The sequence below is a fragment of the Tyto alba genome, unplaced genomic scaffold (assembly GCF_018691265.1).
Source record: "Tyto alba isolate M040663 unplaced genomic scaffold, T.alba_DEE_v4.0 Super-Scaffold_100000100052, whole genome shotgun sequence".
Classification (NCBI taxonomy): domain Eukaryota; kingdom Metazoa; phylum Chordata; class Aves; order Strigiformes; family Tytonidae; genus Tyto; species Tyto alba.
The window spans coordinates 789,423-808,028 of NW_024881264.1; the positions used below are offsets into that span (position 1 = coordinate 789,423).

Below are 18,606 nucleotides of genomic sequence, written 5' to 3' on the forward strand. Positions count from 1 at the left end.
AAAAGTGTAGCATTTTTGCAGTTCATTCCACTTCCTCACGTTACTAAACGTGGCTGGGTTCGGTGTCCAAATAAGGAGCAGATCACCACGTAGGATGTTTCACCCTGATGCTGCTCTGAGAGAACGGGAAGCTAAGTTAGATGTCTTGATTTGGGCTCGACCTTTAAAAAGATGCCTTCGTCATATCCACTTCTGGCAACAAGCAATCAGAATGATGCTTCCTCTTCTTCTGAAGTCAGTGCGTTTTCAGGGGGATTTTTGCTTCCAAGGGTTTTTCTTATTCTGATCATGGAAACTGGTTCAGAGTGAGACAATCCTTCCTACCACACAGTTCTGCTGCTTTTTGCTGACAGGTGTGTGACAGGTACAATTTCTGTGCTGTCAAGAGCACAGAAAGTATACTTGTTGTTTTACTAACAGTAAGACTCCTGAGATCTAAAAATCAAAGCAATTCTTCAAATGTTAACAAGGAAGGTCTTGAACTTTGCATCTTTTAGTTGACGGCTCTTCATCTTCAGCGCTTCTAAATTACTGGAATCAGATTTGCCCTTATCCAAGACAACAGTTGTACCAGATAGAAGGTACCCTCCACCTCCACTCATCGTCAGCTTTGGATGGCTTCGATCCGGTAAGACCTTTTAAAAAATCAAAACCCAAAACAAACCAAACCAAACTCTAAGTGTCTGTAAAAACTCACTCGCTACGTGCGCATCAAATTGTGTAATTTAAACTTACAGTATAAGATGTAATTTTTTTTTTTTTTTCCAGCCACCACAACAAACAGACATTTGGAAAGTGTATTTATCTTTAAAGGGCAAAGTATCTGCATACCAGAAACTGGTTATAGAGATATGTAAGAATATAGGCTACTGCCCTATTGATTAGCTCTTCATGGCATTTCCAGCAAAATTATGAAGTCAAGGTTTGGGATGCATGAAAGCCTCATTAATGTGTTCAGAACTGGTGTGCTCTGCAAGAAACCACCGTTGGTCTAACAAAACAGTGAGGAGTAATACAGTAATTTCCACTTTTGTCACTGTAATCTTTATGGAGCTACCCTAAGGTAAGATGCAGCAATGCACCATCACTTTCAGCTACGACATACTTTTCTGTAAATGCTTTCTCTTCAGTTACACTTCCTCCTTGCTAGGACTGCCACCATGGCTCTAAGTTAATTTTCCTGCACCCAGGAGATGTGGCAGTACTGGTCCTAACTGCACCTGGACACAGTGACCTGCACCAAGCCCAACCTGTGTGAACATCTTCATCTATGAATCTCCTATCATTCCCGGTTTGGGTGCCTGATCAATAGGCAGTGGTCGTGGCCACCCTTGAATTAAGTCCTGCCCTAAATAATAATTCCTTACGCACTCCAGAAGCCTACAGGCAAGGAGAAAGTCAGTAAAATGCAAGAACCTCTTCAGAGGTGGTGAGCTGCTTAGAGATCAGACACGCTTCTGCTTCTTCATAGCTGAGAGGGTGCTGCACATTTGCAAACATCTTGCTCAAAGTTACTTGCACTGACGTTTTTCACTGTGGAGATGTTTTCCCCTCTCATCTTGTTTTTATTGGGCAGTTCCCAGACCGGAAAATTCTTGTTACTTTAGTTCCAGGAAACGTGTTATCTGAAGACACTGACTTTCTAAGTCACCAGCATTCTTAACATCACCTTTTTTTTTTTTTTTTTTCAGCTATCAAACCAACTGGAAACGAATAAACTCTAGTAATATCTTGCTACATCTCTCTTACATGACACTGAGTTGTCCCTCACTTTAGGCTAGCCACTAAAGCAGCACAACTATTAAATCTGTCAGTGTGCTACAACTATTTCAGCAAATGTTTAACTGAAATGCTTTGTAAGAAAAAAATTAATGTATTTCCACTTGAAAATGTTGCAATGAAGCATTATAGCTCTTCAGAATATTTCCCCACTGCTCTCAGGTAAAAACAAATGCATGACACTATACCTAGTTTCAGTCAGTGCAAAAAACTACCTTCAGACTGTTTTGCTCCCCAGTATTTGTGCAGTTTTGACAATCGCTTACTGTAATCCTTACCTGGTAGTTTCGTAGCCAGGTTTCAGACAGCTTTAGGTTAATAACACCGCCTCGTTCCCTCAGCTTTGTGTAACATTCTAATAATGGCTTAAAAAAATGCAAATAGTAGGTTATACAGCAGAACATTCTCAAACTTGAACTATAACAGCTAAGGTGACATACTGGATTTACCTCTTTATACTGGCAGTAGACAACAAAAGGCCTTGAAGGAGCAACAAATTCCAGTAAAGAAAGTAATAAAGGAGTGGGATGAAACTTGCTGGCTACAATTAAGCTGCAAAAGAAATTTCACACACGTTACTTTTCTGCCTTCCAAAACCTATTAATCAAGTGACATTTTCTCCTACTTAGCACAGCAATCAACTATAGTCTAAGTGTTGCTAATCAGCCTGTTTTCATGGCTCTAACAACTCCCCAAGTATAAAAACAAATCAGGATTTCCTACTTGCATAATTAAGAGGATAAAGCCCTTGTTCCCTGAAGTGCAGTATATTAAACGCTCTGCAGCAGCACTCATTCCAGCTGTGCTGAGCTCCACAATAATTCTTATGACCTGAGAATCTGCATGCTGCTTTCTCTGCCCTAAGACCATTGTCTAAACATAATTTAAATTTTGTGACTGCTAGTAGTTGCTTAGAATGTAAGCTCAGTTGTGATTCTTTAGACTGGTAAGCTTCATTAAATACAGTTTTAGATAAAAAAAGTTGTTATTTAAAGAGAAAACAATCTAATGGGCATGACTAAAAATATTAAAAGAAGAAATTACGACCTTGCCAACTTAACGGCTTCATATTTTATTCTTTATCCTCATTTTAGTATCATTTCATAATTCGTATTTATGGATGTTTAAGATTCTCTACTGGTATGTAGAGTTTTTATCCAAAAACCCCCCCCCAAAAAATTACTGCTAAAGTATACTGCAAGAAATGGTTAAGATTCAGTAAGTTCATAAGTTGTACTTCTGCATAAAGAATGGACTAATTACAATTAAACTACTACTCTAGCATACAGTTACTATATGAAAAGACCCATCAATTAATTAACATTTGTCCTCCAGGGGAATGTACAGCACTGGAGATACCATCAAATTTACTTAACAAAAGGGAGGTAAAAATTGACGTTCAATTTTCTAAACACAATGGAAAGAAGGGGATGAGACAATTCTTTTACAGTTGTTTCCACTTCAGTTTTTTTTGCTGGCCATGGCCTTGCAGGCTACAGATTTAACCCTAGTTCCAACCTTCAAAAAGTTTGCGCTCACTAATTAACCAAGTGGACCACAAGGAAAAAAGACTCCAGCCCGTGGCTCAGCAGGCCTGGAGCGCTGCACTGACGCTGCCAGGAGCTCTGCCAGACAACAGGAAGGTAAGTGAGAGATGAGAGAGACTGAAAAATCCATTTCTGTTCTCTCATATGGCAGCACATATTGCTGTCAGCAGGCAGGCTGGCCAGTTGCAGTTAATGTAACGGCTGAGAGGGAAGAAGGAAGAGGAGGAAGGGCAGAGGAAGGTAGAGAGAGGGGGGGCAGTCTAATTCTGAACCCATGGAGTGTCTATAAACCCACGGCTGCTTTCATTGTATCAGAAAAGTGTAATAGTCTATCTTGAAAAAGTTGTCTTTAGAAGAAGACTGAATCTCTAATGAGTGTCTTCCTTTTTCACCCCCTCAAAGACCTAGGACAGAATTCAACTCTCATAAATGGAATTGAACAAATAGGTGTACCAGAAGGACTGTTTTACCACATAACAGCACAGAAGACATAATTTTATTTAAAATTATCTTCTACATTAAGTAGTAAATACTGTAAAAATTCAGGACCTCACGAAGTAACTGTCCTAAATTTGGTGCCCATCTTTACGTAACGACCAGTTTTTCTTTACCCTGACGGTAAGTCCTAATCTCTCTCCCCACCTCCAGTGTTAACTGGCTTTTACTTACCCTTTCCCCATTTCTCCCTTGCAAACCAAACCAAACCAAACCCCTATCTCACCTGCCTGCTGCTTCTCACCTGCCAAGTTGTTCATCTGAAGCACTTCTTTATTCCATGCCAATTTTTCCTGGTTTTGCAGTGTATGTACCCTGTGCTTCCTGACCTAAACAACCGGTCAGCTATAAAAGATTCCTAAAGAGAGGGGATCCTGACTGAGCAATCGGGGACGATGCCTTCAGGCAACCATAAACTTCTCTTCCCCCCATGGTGCTGAAGACTTCCTAAAGCAAGAAATCACTCATCCCTTCAAGTATATAATTTGTTACAGCTTTCATGCATCACAAAGGACAAGAGAAGTATACAAGTGATTGAAAGCAAGCGAACAAGAGACCAATACTCATTAGGCTTCCTTCAACTCAATCAACAACTGAATAGACTGTTTTACACTACAGGAAGAATCAAGTGAAGTCAAATATTAGTTTTCCCTTTGCCAGACAGTGCACAGACATTAATTATGACGACGGGTGCTGGGGACAGCAGTAGAACCGTAACGAAACACGGCCACTGTGCAGGCAGCTTAATGGTCATCCCCTGGCATCGCCAGTGGCGTTGCTGCTGCCACTCAGATGTGCAGTGCTTCCACGAGCCTCCCTGAACATTTTATTGCTTCAGAGGACATGGGATGACCTGTCTCTGCATATACAGAGAAAAGGCTAATTCTACCACTCAAATGTGCTAGGCGAGTTAAAACATTTTGTAATAATAAAAACAAAAATTATACACGAGCATATAAACATCACCAGTAAATGTGTGTTAAAATATATCCAAGCAGAGCGGCTTTATTCCCAGTGAGCCAATATTTTTATGAGGAAGAAATGAATATGAATGTTATTAAATTAACTAAATCAATGTTACTTGATTAATTCAAGTCACTTCAGCATTTGCTAAGAACATTATGAAAAAGTCACAACCTCCAAGTGCTCTCACACTATTGTGGGGCTGAATTTCTGGGAATGTATTTGCCGTCTTTGTTTTAAATTTCTGATACTAAATCTTTATGTTAAATTGATCCTTGGGAACAATCGATCCTGACTAAAGCAGGTAAAATGAAGTTACGTGCTTCTTCCTGTGTAAAAAATAAGTGAGTTTTCTGAAAACAAACCAAGTAATCGAAGCCCAAACCAACAAGATTAGTTCCAGTTTTACAAACTTAAAACCTCCGGTTCTACTTTGCCAATTAGAACAGTGTGATTTTTAGCAGCAGTCATTTTGATTAAGTTCTACTTGGATTGTGTTTCTCTGGATAGATTTTTTTTTTGTTGTTATGTTTATGCATAGCTAGTCAGGAAACGATGACTTTTAAATCATGAAATTTCCAACCATTTAAATAACAAAAAATCTCAACCAGGTAAGAACCAAACATGACCCAAGACACACCTGGGTTGACTGCTTGCCTGTAATTATTAAAAAAATATAAGAAAAGGGCATTTTTAAAACAAAGCTTTTATTTGTTTCAAAGGAAATAATTTTCTGTAGATGCGTTTTCAAACAGAAGACCTTTCAGACTACAAACTCACCCATCAGCATTCTTCTCTCTCAACAAAGCAGCAGTTTCTATTAGCTTTTTCCTTCTCTCCCATTGTTTTCTTTGCTTTTCCCGAACCTTTGAACAACAAAACAAATAATTTGCACTTTAACTGGTAATTCTATATGGATCCTTATTGCACGGACTGAATTTTCATTTTTGCATCTTAGCTGGCTTAATGTAAGACAAAAGACCACTTCCACAGTTCCACTCTAACACCTGAAGGAGATGTATGTCAGCATGTCTAATTCAGCCAGCAGAATTTCAAGCATATAGACATTGTAAAACTTGAATAGCCACAATAAATATTCTTACATTTTCCTTTTCTTTTTCTTTGTTCTCTTTAAAGTCTACATCTTCAGCATTAATGTCCATCGTTTCTTGCTCTTCTGTTTGGTTGATCTCCATAGGTGCTTCAGTAGCAGATTCCTCTTCTGTTTCCTGTAGGGAAGTCTGCTTCTCATCACCCAATCCATTGCTTTCTTGTTCCACTAGCGTGTTATCTTCAGGTTCTGAAGGCAGAGTCTCTGTAGAAAATGTCCCAGAGAGGAGACTATCCACTTTGCTGAGAGGAAATTCATGAAGATTATCGAAAAAAAGGTTTTGGAAATCCAAAACAACTGGTAGCAGCTCTAACAGGTCCCCCTCCTGGATACATCTGAATAATGGATCCATAGCCTATGAGAGCAAAAGAATCAAAACCACTGGAAAGCCAGGCTTTCTGGGACCAATGAAGCATACCTTTATGAATAGGTAAGTAAGTTGCCTGCTCTTAATCTAGCCTTCATCAAATTTAACAGGCTGCTGAACTACGCCTCAGGGTGGAAAATCTTTATTGGAAGGACAACAGTTACTGCAACTCAGAAGGACAAGGTAACTCAAAGATTATGCCTGTACGAAACATGTATTTAGGATGAGCACAAAATGTGTAAGTAATGACAAATACTGAGAAAAGATAATTTAATTAAGAATTTAAAATACAGATTTTCTACACTATTTCTTACTTAGCACTAGGGAGCGGTTTTGATAATAATAAATAAAAGCTAATTTCAGCTGCATTAATAGGCAGAGAATTTCTTCAACATCCAGACTGCCCCTCTGCAGAGATGCCAGATGTTTAAACATACTAAAAAGAACTTGCAGTAGTTATACTGGAATTGCATCCTATTTAATTTACTTCAGAAAGTATCCCTATGGCCAAAAGTTGCTGAAACGAATAACTGATTTGTAGTGTAACTGCCTGTGTGCTTCTCGGCCAGCGCACAGCACATCAGGGCGTGCAGTATTACATCACACTTTCTACTTTTCCAGGATTCTGGGATATAATTGTCACCTCTGTCTAGTGCGTTTGACTTACAATAAAACTAATTAACTGAGTTTGAGAAAGAAGAACCAAGTTGAACTTCTAGAATGTGCTCAAGAAAATGTCATATACTACTTTTAAAATACACATTTTGCAGCTGGCACAGTGAATGAGGGGAATGACGGTATCTTCAGTGCTGTGGGCTGTCTGGATTCCAGTCTTACCAGTCCTGGTTTCTGCTGTTCCTTTTCTTGGACTTCCCAGGCGCCTGGGAAGAATCTGCATACAAGCTCCTTACAGCCTTTTCTGAGCACAGAGTCATGATGCCAAGACAGAAACTAATATACATCTACATACAGTGGTATCAACTTCAAATTTCATGGGTTTTTTAAATAGCAAAAAATAAATCCAACTGAAATATGCAAAATGCAACTTTCTCCAGTGGAAAACCAAGTATCTCTCTGAATACTGGAGACATCAAAAGTAGATTTTAAAAACTGAGACAGTATTTTGAAGTACTGCCTTTTAAAAGTATCACAACAATGCCTACTTCTTAAGTCTCAAGGAAGCCCTCAGTCTGTACATTACTAAAGCTACTGTGTTGTTACTGACCTCCCATTCGCTCCATCACCGCGCCCAGCACAAGGCCTGCACATGTTTCCATTACAATCATCTTGTTGCCAGCACGGATGTTTCCTAAAGTCAACATCTGAGCTAGGGTGTCATATCGCAAGTGGCTAGAAGACAGAAGGTTTTAAGAAATACCAAATTAGTTTTCTTGGAGTTAGACATGCTGCGTATCAGCTGAGGAGCCTGCCAAAAAAAGTTGGATTACTGGTAGATTTTCAGGAACAGCATCAGTGGTCTTCAGAGTCACCATGGGGAAACTTGTAATTAACCATCTGGTAATAAAGAAGGACTAGAACCAAAGCCAACAAGCAGGGAACACGTATTTAGGTTTACAAAGAAAATAGCAAAAGTAGGATATGAAGTAGGGTGCACATAATAAAGCACACATCCCATGCCAAGCCAGTCAAAGTAATTTTTAAACTTATCTTTTTGTTTGTTTGTTTACTCTGACATGTGAGTTTTGTAAAGAATAAATGGTATTTGTATGCATTTCCTAATCCAGTAATGTACCCTGAGTGATTTTCATCTGTTTCGCAGTTGCAGGCACCACCTGCAATCCAGGATCAAACCCCAACTCTACTGACAGCAGCACCTGCACTGAAGAGACTCCCTGACGGCCAAGGAAATGACAACTAATCCTAACAGATAAATAAAGCCAAGGGAAGGAGATGGGGGAAGGAGAAGAAAAAATCAGATGTGGCTAGATCTCTGTCATCATTGCCCCCACCCCTCAATGTTCACCACATGTCTGTAAATCCTAGAGACTTCTGACTGAATATGATTTTGAATTCCTAACCCATTAAAGACAAAAAAAATCCTGCTTTTGGTAGGTGGCTTGTTATTTTGATTACTGAGCCAGAAAGCAGGGACGACAGGCCCCTGACCAAAACCAGGTAAGAGATACCTCTGAAAATGCAGAGCCTCAGTCTACCTAGGTAATTAGCAAGATGGTGGTGGCAGGGAAATGGTAAAAGCTGATGCTGCATGTAAAAAGAGTTTTCCTCTTTCCTGCAATACCATACCGATGAATTTTCTGTATTGCATTATGTTTCATTAATTTGCAATCGTTCCACTAACAGGAAGACCAGAATAAATGTATTATATATTCTGGTATAATACAGGTATTAAAAAAAAAAAAAAAAGAAAATATCTTTCTGTTATTAAAAAAAAAAAAAAAAGGCAGAATGAAATCTTACTTGATTTTTCCAGGTTCCCTTGCATAATACATTGTTGAAAGAATGCGAGTGGACGGTCTCACAATTGTAATAACTGCCTCATATCTGTAAGAAACACATAGGAATAGTCTTATTTCAAGCTCAACAAATTAGAGAACTACAAAGTGTTTTCCACATTTTAAAATTCACTTACTTCTTTTTCTTCTTCTTTATGTATTTATCTTGAGCAAATTCTGTTTTGTCTCTGAATGTTGTACTGTTCTCTATTAACTGTTGAACTATTTCCTTGGAAAAGACAAATTATTTTTATTATAGCTGGTATTTATTTCTCATTCATTTCATATAAAGTATTTTTTTAAACACACTGAAAATACTTCCTTCCAGTAGAGGCAATCTGTCATTAACTTCTACTGACATTAATGGCAAAGTAAATTTCTACTAATCAACATGAAAAGCGAGGCACTACGCTGACTATGTGCAGGAATTTAATCATATACTTCTGTCTCTAAGTGTTTTTAACTACATAATGCCAGCAAAAAAATATAAAATTGAAAATGCTTATCCTGGAAATGGGGTATTTTGTGAGGAAGGAGTCAGGTAGGTGCCAGAACTCCTAAGAGGGCAGACCCGTACGGCCAGAAATGAAGAAAAAGCAGGATTGTTCCTTTCAGCAGCAGCAAGTCATTACTTCAGCCCTTGCTGTGAAGCCTCAGCACCGAAAATATCCTTCTCCTATGCTGAATGTGAATGAGACAACCCTGCTTTTTAAGTGATTAGCTACTTGTAATTATCCTGTATTTAGAATGAGGCAGTCATGTTTATTGTCAGTTACTATGGAACAACTGACTGACTCTGTCAGTCTAACATTCCCCATAGTAACTGGATTGCACGACGGTACCCCAAGTCTTGTGTGAGGCTCTACGGGCAAAAATATTTTACAAAAACAAACCAAGGAACCTGATGGCACCTGTTATATTCACTTTAATCCAACTGCCGCTTTCCTCTTCGGGTCTCTTGTCTGACTTTAGCTTTGCTATCTCTGAGGGTGTCTTTTTTCCATCTCGTGCTAGTTCTTCCCATACACTCTGGCTATTTATCAGACATCACCCGTACCCAGTTAATTTCGTTTGCCTCCTAAATTGTGCTAGACTCCTGTACCACCTCCTTGCACAATGGCAAACTCCTTAGCATTTACTATTTCCCCTGACTTCTTCCTTCTCTAGCTCCCAGGTTTTCCCAGAATTCCAGTTTTTACTTCCTGGTCTCCTTGTTCTAATCTCCTCCCTTTGCCAATCCAGCTCTTCCCCATATTGTCAGGTTCCAGCTGACCATTAAGACCTCCAACAAAAATATTCTTGCATTGCTCAGGGTTTGTCTCCATACCTGCAATACAAGAACAAATGCTGCAGAGTGCGATTTTGGTGGTTGCAAACAGAGCAGTTTAACTGCTAAAACTGTAAGTTTCTATTAAACATGCAGGAAGACCAGTCGTATAACCTGGCTTCACAGGAGTTTGGGGCAAGAAATGACAAAAAAAAAAAAAAGTATTTTCAATGTGGACACTGCATCTCCCATTGTGCTTTAAGAACCTGCTCCAAAATACAGCACTTCTCACTTGCTATCGCTGCTTTTCAGGCCATTATTTCTTGAAGTCCTTCAAACACTTAAAATGTATTATTAACAGTGTGAAACAGCGCATCTTTCTTTTTTTGCCTTACTCCTGGAAAAAGTTAAATGCCGTATCTGGGTTGTTTTGTTGTTTGTTTGGGGTTTTTTGTGGGTTGTTTTTTTTTGTTGTTGTTGTTGTTTGTTTAATTATTGTTTCAACAACATATGTTGTTGTTGTTTAATTATTTATTCCAGTATAATTTACAGTGAGGAAACTGGGGAATATTTCTCTAGGGTAAACAAAAGCCAAAAGGAAGCTGCAGCACTAGGCAATGCCCTGGGAGTATGTGCCACTTCATGTCTTCATCCCAACACTTATCCCTCAGGAGTTGGGAAGGATTTGGGAAGTGAAGGGAAATCAAACCCCATTAACACTAAGGTTGTTTTATTGCAAATAACAAATCATCTCCAAACTAAGCCTGCATCACAAAGACATGTCGTTCACAAACATGAGTTCAGATTTTACCAGACATTTATGGAAGAATAGTATCTCTTGCTGCTAATATAACAGTTTAAAATGAATATTCAGCTACAGTTCAGAAACCAGAGTTAACAAACTCTGAATAAAATATCCTATTAAAATAGGATATTTTAATAACTTCAAATAAAAGTACCGTAGAGGTATGGCACGGACATGCTGAGGACATACAGAAAAGCCAGAGTGATCATCTGCCACGGATAATGAGAACGTATAGAAAACATCAAAGCTATCAGATGGATTAGTACATTCTTCTCAGAGAGGTAACACAACAGGCAGCACAGCTACGCAAACAGAAGAAATACCATTCTAAACTCCTTGGACCCGTCCATTATTAAATGCAGGAAAAAGCAGAACGGCTGCTCTGAAGAGCAGCAGCAAACAGCAAGATGCAAAGAGATGAAAGCATGAACAATTTCTTCTTTTTATTAGAAAGGGTAAACCAAAGATGAGAGAGGATTTTGCCTGATAATATGTGCAGAACAGAACTGGCTGCGATGGTTTATTAACATTTAAGATGGCCTCACTTTTTGACAAAGCGCAGGGTAAAAACCAATCCCTTTTCTAACAGAACTGATCTCTTGAGGTGCAGATAAAACACAGGCATCACGTGTCTAGTAGGTACTGCCCACGGCACACTGAGAGTACATTTGTTACACAGTGTTACTTACTAATACTTTGGCATTTATCCATAATCCTTTCCTACACCTTCCGTAGTTTAATTATTACACAATTTTAATAGGTTTGTAACATATAAACGGTATTTTGAATCTTATAAACAAAGAAAACTAAAAGGTGATTATATAAGCTGTATTCCTTAACAGTTTTAGTATTTCTTTTTGTCTGACTTCTGATGCCGATAAAATTCATACTTTACTCTCTGTTGACAAAGTTGCCAGCCCTAAAGGAAGTTCTCTCTGAAAATAGCTTTTGCATTTTTGTAAAAACAGACCTTTAGGAAACACATGACTTGAGCAGAAGAACAAAGAAAAAAAAGCACTGAAGTCTATGTACCGATAAAAAGAATAGCCTATTTCATAAACTAAAATGTAACCATCAAGGTAGCACAGAAATGACACCAAAACCTTATTTTTACCTGTCCTTTAATACCCTTGTCCTTCAAAGCCTTTATGTCATCATGAGTCAGTTTTTGAGACTTTCCATCGTCAACTATGTTACGATTATCTGTACCTGCTTCTTTTGTTTCTAAAGGAAAAGAATATATATTTGTAAAATCTAACTCTAAATATCTTGAAGTTGGAGAAACATATGATTTTAATTTCACAGAAAGCAGACTTCTCAGGATTAAACCCACATGCTTCATGGCCTTGCAAAGTATTGCCTAGGCAATCAATGAAATGATACATAAAATACACCTTAGCATATAGATATTCACCCAAACTAAGGTTCAGATTTTCTCCCCTGTTAAAAAGCTTATTGTTACACGACTAGTGAAACAGCAGATCAAGACAAAACCATGCACTTTTATGACAGAAAGAATATAAGTAATGTTAACAAATGATTAATAGAAAGGTTTTCCATCATCTGTGGTCTTATCAAAGAAACAAATTAATTGGAACTCATTTTTCCAAATACCAGCCAATCCTCTGCACTACCTGTGGTAGTCTCTTCCAACTCTTGCTTTGGCTGAAGGTTTCCACCACTGGTTACTTCAAATGTAGTTCCATAAATATGTCCAATGGCATTATCCAGATAGAACCACTGCTTCTCAAAAATTATTTTTCTGAAATAAGAAAGTTAATGATATTAAAAGCATTGTTTTTACTATGTCTGAAACCCACAATGGTTGAAACTAAACTGTAGCTTCATATATGCCATTTTTATCTATATCCTTGTAGAAAACCAGCACAAGCACAAAAAGTCAAATTAACCACAAATCCACATTAAACTGAAACCGGTTAGGAAAAGAACAAAGAACTTAAATAGAGCATACAGTAAGAATTTTTTTTTTTTCCGTTCAAAAGAATTCTAAAATGGCAGATAAAATAAGACCATAGCACTTGAATTATACAGTACCGTTTTTGGCAGCTATAGTCAGAACAAGGCAAGGAATTAAATTAATCTAAAGTATATTAAATCTAGGCAGGGTCACGCAGATTAGTGCAAATAGATGAGCATGAACCTGTATTTTGCAGAGCTCCTTTGAAATAACATTTGCCAAAAGACTACAAAGAAAACAGACAGCAGAGAGTGTCTTATAATTCTAGAAATGTTTAATACAAGAAAAAAAAAATAAAAGGATTTTATTATTCCTTTCATTTTGATTGCACTAAGGGAGGTTTGTATTTTTCTTTCTTCACACAAAAGAGGATCCACAAAGCCTTTAACTTTCAGGATGACCTACAAAGGTTTCCTTGCTGACCAGAGAAATGCCGATCTTGTCAAGTCAAACAGGTACCAGTGTAGATGCCACACTCATATTAGAATCAAAAGTTACCAATATGAGCTGTCATTACGCTGATTATACTCACTACTAATTCTGAAGCTAAGCAAAAAAGCTATTTCCAGTTTTCTACTGACTTAAGTGTGCAATTCATGTATGTTTTACACATGGCATTACTTGTATCCCCAAATGCAATCCAGAATTTAAACAAAGCATAAGAATAAAGTTTTGTCACAGCCATTACATCCTCATAATAAAAATTTAATGACATTATAGTCACTCACATAAAGTCTATTAATCCCTGCCAACACAGATTTTAAAAGACTAATAAATGACTATAAAAGCATTGATAATGACTGAAACGAATTTAGCTAGATATTGTGTGCTTGTGCTCAAATTTCATTTTGATGGCCATTCTAAACAGAATATCCAACCACAGCTATTGTCACATGTTCTTGTTCTCATCAGATTACAGAAAAACTAAATGCAAAAGTTACTGAGTTTCCTGTGTGAATTTTTACTCGACTTTTTTATTTTTTTCTTTTATAGTAGAGGTTTTAAACCAAAACCGAAGATGGACCTAATGAACACATCTTGGCAGTGCTCTGCAGGCTAACAGAGTAACGATCTGATTTTGGTGCCAGGTTCTACGGGTGAACATTAGTCCTGCCAATAGCCAAGCACTCCCCAAATCCTAGGTCTGAGCTGTGCCATTTTTCAACCAGTCTCATTCAAGCATAGTACCTTTAAATCTCCACGCTACTGAATCAGATGTCTGGCCACATTACCCAATACTGACTTCTACACATTGGTCTATAAAATTGTCTGCTGCAATGGGAAGAGCCCAGGCTGTGTCCACTGATTACAGTATTTCCTGCAGGGGTGCAGGCAGTTCTTGCTATGCCAGTTAGCCTAGGAAAAAGAAATAGGAGACCTTTCATAGCATCCTCTCCCGAGCAGGAGCTATCCAGCGCTGATAGCTAGCATCTTCCTACAGTCTGACAGCGACGAAAACACTCAAGCCAGTCCCTATGTAACAAAACAAGGCTGCATGTCGCAGAAATTATACGCCACAGCGAGGTAAGTATGATGAAGGCACGCGCTTGATGCTGCTGCGCCTCTGCTCTTCCATCGACACCGGTTTGACTATAGTAACACAAAACCATCCTAAGTATCTTTCAAATTTTTGCAAAAAAAAAAAGCAGCCAGGAATTTGTCTGGGTATTTTTTGTTTGTTTGTTTGGGTTTTTTTTGTTTTTTTTTTTTTTTGTCACGGGAACACAGCACTAACATCCTCCATGCTGCCTGTCACCCACCGGCTTAGCGAGGCCGGATGTTCTGATTCACAGCAGGAAAACTAGGGAGGTCGCACCGGGAGGGACCCCCCTTCCCTCAGGCGGGGCCGCGCGCCGCAAGTTAGAGCCCCCTCACGGGTTGGGGGGGGGTTGGGAAAGGACTAAACGCCAACCTCGCCCGAGGCGGGGGGAGGTGACAAGCAGGATCGAAAGCCCCGGGCCGCCCCTCACCTCCGCCGTAGCACGGGAACCGCTTTGAAAACATCATCCCGCTTCAGGACAGCGCAATCCCCCTCACGAATGCGCGGGCCCGAGCCGAGCCCGCCCGCCATCGCCGTGCGCACCGCCGTCGCGTGGGGGGGGAGGTGGGGGGAAACAGGGGGGTCGGGGACTGCGCCTGCGCTCCCTTGGCCGGCCAGCGACAAGGCGGAGTGGGGAAGCGCCTGCGCAATGAGGCTCGGCCAGCCCCGAGTGGGCGGGACCGGGAAGGGAAAGGGCAGGCCAATGAGGGCACGCGGGCCCCGCCCCCTGGTGCGCGGCGGCGCCACATAGGCCCTCAGGATTGGCTGCGGCGCTGGAAGGGGCGTTTGGCGCCAAAATAGAACACTGAGGGGACGACGGTTACCTTCTCCTCAGGGGGAGGCGACGATGGCGGAGTTGGTGGCGGAGTTGGTGGCGGCGTTGGTGGCGGCGGTGGTGGTGTTGGCGGTGTTGGAGGTGTTGAGGGTGTTTGAGGTGTTGGCGGCGGCGGTGTTGGCGGCGGTGGTGCATCGCGTGGGGTAAAATCTCTGGTGAGTGGTGCTGTTGTTTCGCCCTCTCATCGGCGAGGCCGCTTCACGGGGTTCCTCTCTGCCCGCCTGGGGTCGGGAGAGGGTGAGTAGGGCCTTGGAAGTACCTCAGGGTCTTCAGTGCCCCCCGGCAAGTCACCTTAATTTAAATTCAATATCTTGTGGTAAAATTTCTGTTTCGTCGCGTCCCCCGGCGGGTGCCTGCGGAGCGAGATGAGCAGGGATCTCAGAGGCAGGGGGTGCGCCCGGGGAAGGAGCTTTCCCGTGTGGCGAGGAGGATGGCGAGGCAGAGGACAGAAGGGACAGTGGAGAAGAATACCCGAACCCAGTGAGTTTATTCCTGTGCTTCTACCACCTATTCTCCGAAGCCATAATAAAAAGCCTTTCTTTTGAACTACTTTTGCGCTAAGCAAATACAGCCGTTTGCCTCCCAGTGCTCAAAGGAATCACTGAGAATAAAACTTGTGAAGTTTTACTATCCATGTTGTTTTAATCCCCATTTTAATTTTATTTTTTGTTTGTTTTGGGTTTTTTTGTAGCAAGACCTCGACTAGTCCAGTCAACCTTGGACCAGTTTATTCCCTATAAGGGCTGGAAGCTTTATTTCTCTGAAGGTATTTTTAAACCAAAATTACATGTAGCAAGTATTTTATTCCACTTTTTCTAGAATTGCATATAAGTAGAGGGCACAAGTTCAACAGAATACAACTGAAGTTCTTATTTGTTATATAAAAACATGAGCACAATAGAGATTTTAATCTTGTGGCACACTGTAGTCTCAGTGGGCTCCAAACCTTGGAAAGGAATCTTGAATATTGTAAAACATGATCTTTCTTGAACCCGTTCAGTTAGCCACACAAAACCTGTAGTCTATCAAAGACTTGAATGTACATACCTCTGCTGTACTTTTCTTGATCCTATGTGTTTTTTCCTGTGTCACCTTGGACAAAGTTCTGTTTTGTAGTAAGTCTTTAATAGAATATTATTGTGATACTGTAGAGATCTATCATCTTCCTCAGTTTTAGAATGCAGAAAAAGAGTGGCAGAGAAATTGCCTGTTTATGTATTTTGTTAAATGGAAATAATTATTTCTGTCAGTTACTAATGAGGCATGTTTTTAATTAGCTTATGCTGACAGGTCTCCTTTTGTCCAGAAGACCCAAGCCTTTGAAAAGTTTTTCATGCAACGCATTGAGCTTTATGATAAGGTAAAAGCAAAACAAACCATATCGCACTCCAACAGCCTATTGTTGATACAATAACACTACAAATTTTGTGTGTTTTCTCCATCAAACATAATGAAACATTTATGATGTGATTTGGATGTCTTGTGTTGATAATTTGAAGTGTATTTTATAACAAAATGTTTCACAGGATGAAATAGAAAGAAAAGGAAGTATTCTCGTGGATTATAAGGAACTAATACAAGACAGAGAATTGACTAAATCAATACCAAATATATCTACTGAGTTAAGGGATATGCCTGAGAAGATACTGCACTGTATGGGTCTGGCAATTCATCAGGTAAATATGATGTTCTAATACAGAGAAGTGTAACCCTCATAATGAAAAAGAATCGGGGAATTAGATTTAGGGGGTTTTAACATCATTGCCTCTATGTTTTGTCTCTTACAGGAAATTACTGTTTATTTAAAACTCACACTCCTCCATCTCTCCACCATTTCTGTATGGCCCACAAAATCACGTTTCAAAAATGCTTCGGTCTTCGTGCATTTTGCTTATTCATCATTCATACAGTTGACTAAGACTCAATGTAGTTCTAACACTTATGTTACTCCCCATTGGGAGTTCTAATTCCTGGTTTGTTTTGTTTTGTTTTTTTAATGTGAGATATCTGTGCTGTGTGTCCCACCTCATGCAGCAGAACCACGACTGGTGGGTGAGCAGATTCAGGAATTCTGGCTCTGTTCAATGTCTCTTCAAGTAGCATTTCGCTGCTTGTTGACAGACAAGTTTTCAGATGTTTGTGCTGTAGTCAAACAAAACACAGGTTGACCACAGCATTAAAAATGGTTGTCTGCTTTTTTTTTTTTTTAATGAAAAAACCCAAACCCAACAAATAATTTTAAATTCCATTTGAAGCGAAGCTTAAAACTGCTCAAAAGCAGAAAAACACTGTTTAGTTGGGGGGTCACTGGACAGCAGAGAGCTTTTTAGGTGGGGGATCTGATTGTAAGGGATGGTAATCAAATTGTGTAGCAAATGGAATCCATGTTGCATGACACGCTGCATTGGTGGCTGCCTTTCTCTTCTGTCTAGGTGCTAACAAAGGACCTTGAAAGGCACGCTGCAGAGCTGCAGGTGCAGGAAGGATTACCGCTTGAGGGAGAACCTATAATAAATGTGCCTCTCATTCATGCTAGGTAATGGGCATTGAGTATTTGGGGTTTTTTTCCAGGAAGATCTATTTGTTTTTTTCCTCACCGTGATAAAGGCTAAATTGCCTTTGTGAAGAAAAAAGTGAAATGAAACCTGCTTCTAAGTTGAACAAACAGCTTGTAACTAGAAAAGCTTCTAAGTAGAGAAGTAACTTAAAAGTAGAACAACTATTCTATGAAACATGTATTGATTAAAACCACCACTATTTCAGTTTCTGCTGTTTACTGAAGAAGTTGGGAAGTGATTATTGTTTTTATTAGCAAAAGGCTTGTCTTTGTAAGGAGGCTGATTTTGTAGACAAAAACTACTGCCAGTAGTATTAACTATTCCTTGTGTGGATGTTTTCACAGTGGTGTATGAGGATATGTTTTTTCGTATTAGCTTAAATCTGTTAAATGATTACTGGTAGACAGTCTCAAGAATATTAATTATAATTAATCAAACTTTAATTTGAAATTAAGAAGCTGAGGTTACACTAATTCTGAATAAGTATGTACTTGCAAGAATCATAATTACTGTTATAAAACGTGATTTCCTTTGAGTTTTAATGAGTTTAGTGAGTTCCTTTCAGTTTAATGCCCTTAACATGATTTTTTTTTTCCTTTATTAGAAGTAATGGTGTCACTGACTTCAGAAGTCTGAGGGGGACTGGAAGTATATGCCCTATTTGAGTTAAAATTACTTTTTTTTTTTTTTTTAACTCCCAACTGGTGATGGCTTAGTGTGGTATAGCCCCATATTTTGGCATGACAGGTGGATTTAGTTTGGGGACCTGTAGCACTAGGATATATTTTTAAGTTTTGCATTGTTATAAAACTGAACCCTTTTAATTACACAGTAGAATGTGTTTAGGAAAAACCTGTGGCCAAAAAAGGTATGTACAAGCTCTCAAA

General features: G+C 39.4%; 2 protein-coding genes and 2 long non-coding RNA genes across 7 annotated transcripts in view; 3 read left to right on the forward strand and 1 right to left on the reverse strand.

Annotated features, from left to right (window-relative positions):
- Nucleotides 1-14,953, reverse strand: TRMT6 (tRNA methyltransferase 6 non-catalytic subunit). The gene is given in 13 exon segments (XM_042801986.1): nucleotides 1-512; nucleotides 515-635; nucleotides 2,058-2,144; nucleotides 2,229-2,331; nucleotides 5,565-5,650; nucleotides 5,888-6,169; nucleotides 6,171-6,250; nucleotides 7,488-7,612; nucleotides 8,702-8,785; nucleotides 8,874-8,965; nucleotides 11,923-12,032; nucleotides 12,443-12,570; nucleotides 14,757-14,953. Coding segments are annotated over 13 exon segments (1,449 nt in total). The 5' UTR covers nucleotides 14,858-14,953; the 3' UTR covers nucleotides 1-462.
- On the forward strand, nucleotides 2,752-5,118 carry LOC122154329. Its single transcript, XR_006166215.1, has 2 exons — nucleotides 2,752-3,422; nucleotides 3,729-5,118. It is a non-coding gene; the product is annotated as an uncharacterized LOC122154329 (long non-coding RNA).
- Nucleotides 6,257-8,539, forward strand: LOC122154328. The gene is made up of 2 exons (XR_006166214.1): nucleotides 6,257-6,445; nucleotides 8,043-8,539. It is a non-coding gene; the product is annotated as an uncharacterized LOC122154328 (long non-coding RNA).
- LOC116964165 (DNA helicase MCM8) overlaps nucleotides 14,166-18,606 on the forward strand; it is an 18,235-nt gene continuing 13,794 nt past the window's right edge. Inside the window, exons 1-5 of one of the 4 annotated variants that reach the window (XM_042801975.1) lie at nucleotides 14,166-14,310; nucleotides 15,853-15,927; nucleotides 16,439-16,521; nucleotides 16,688-16,837; nucleotides 17,594-17,697. In XM_042801975.1, the coding sequence (XP_042657909.1) occupies nucleotides 16,495-16,521; nucleotides 16,688-16,837; nucleotides 17,594-17,697 (281 nt within the window). In that variant the 5' untranslated portion in view covers nucleotides 14,166-14,310; nucleotides 15,853-15,927; nucleotides 16,439-16,494. Of the gene's footprint in view, nucleotides 14,311-15,189; nucleotides 15,642-15,852; nucleotides 15,928-16,438; nucleotides 16,522-16,687; nucleotides 16,838-17,593; nucleotides 17,698-18,606 lie in introns of those variants that run through there. The other 3 variants (XM_042801977.1, XM_042801962.1, XM_042801972.1) reach the window with 3 other exon arrangements.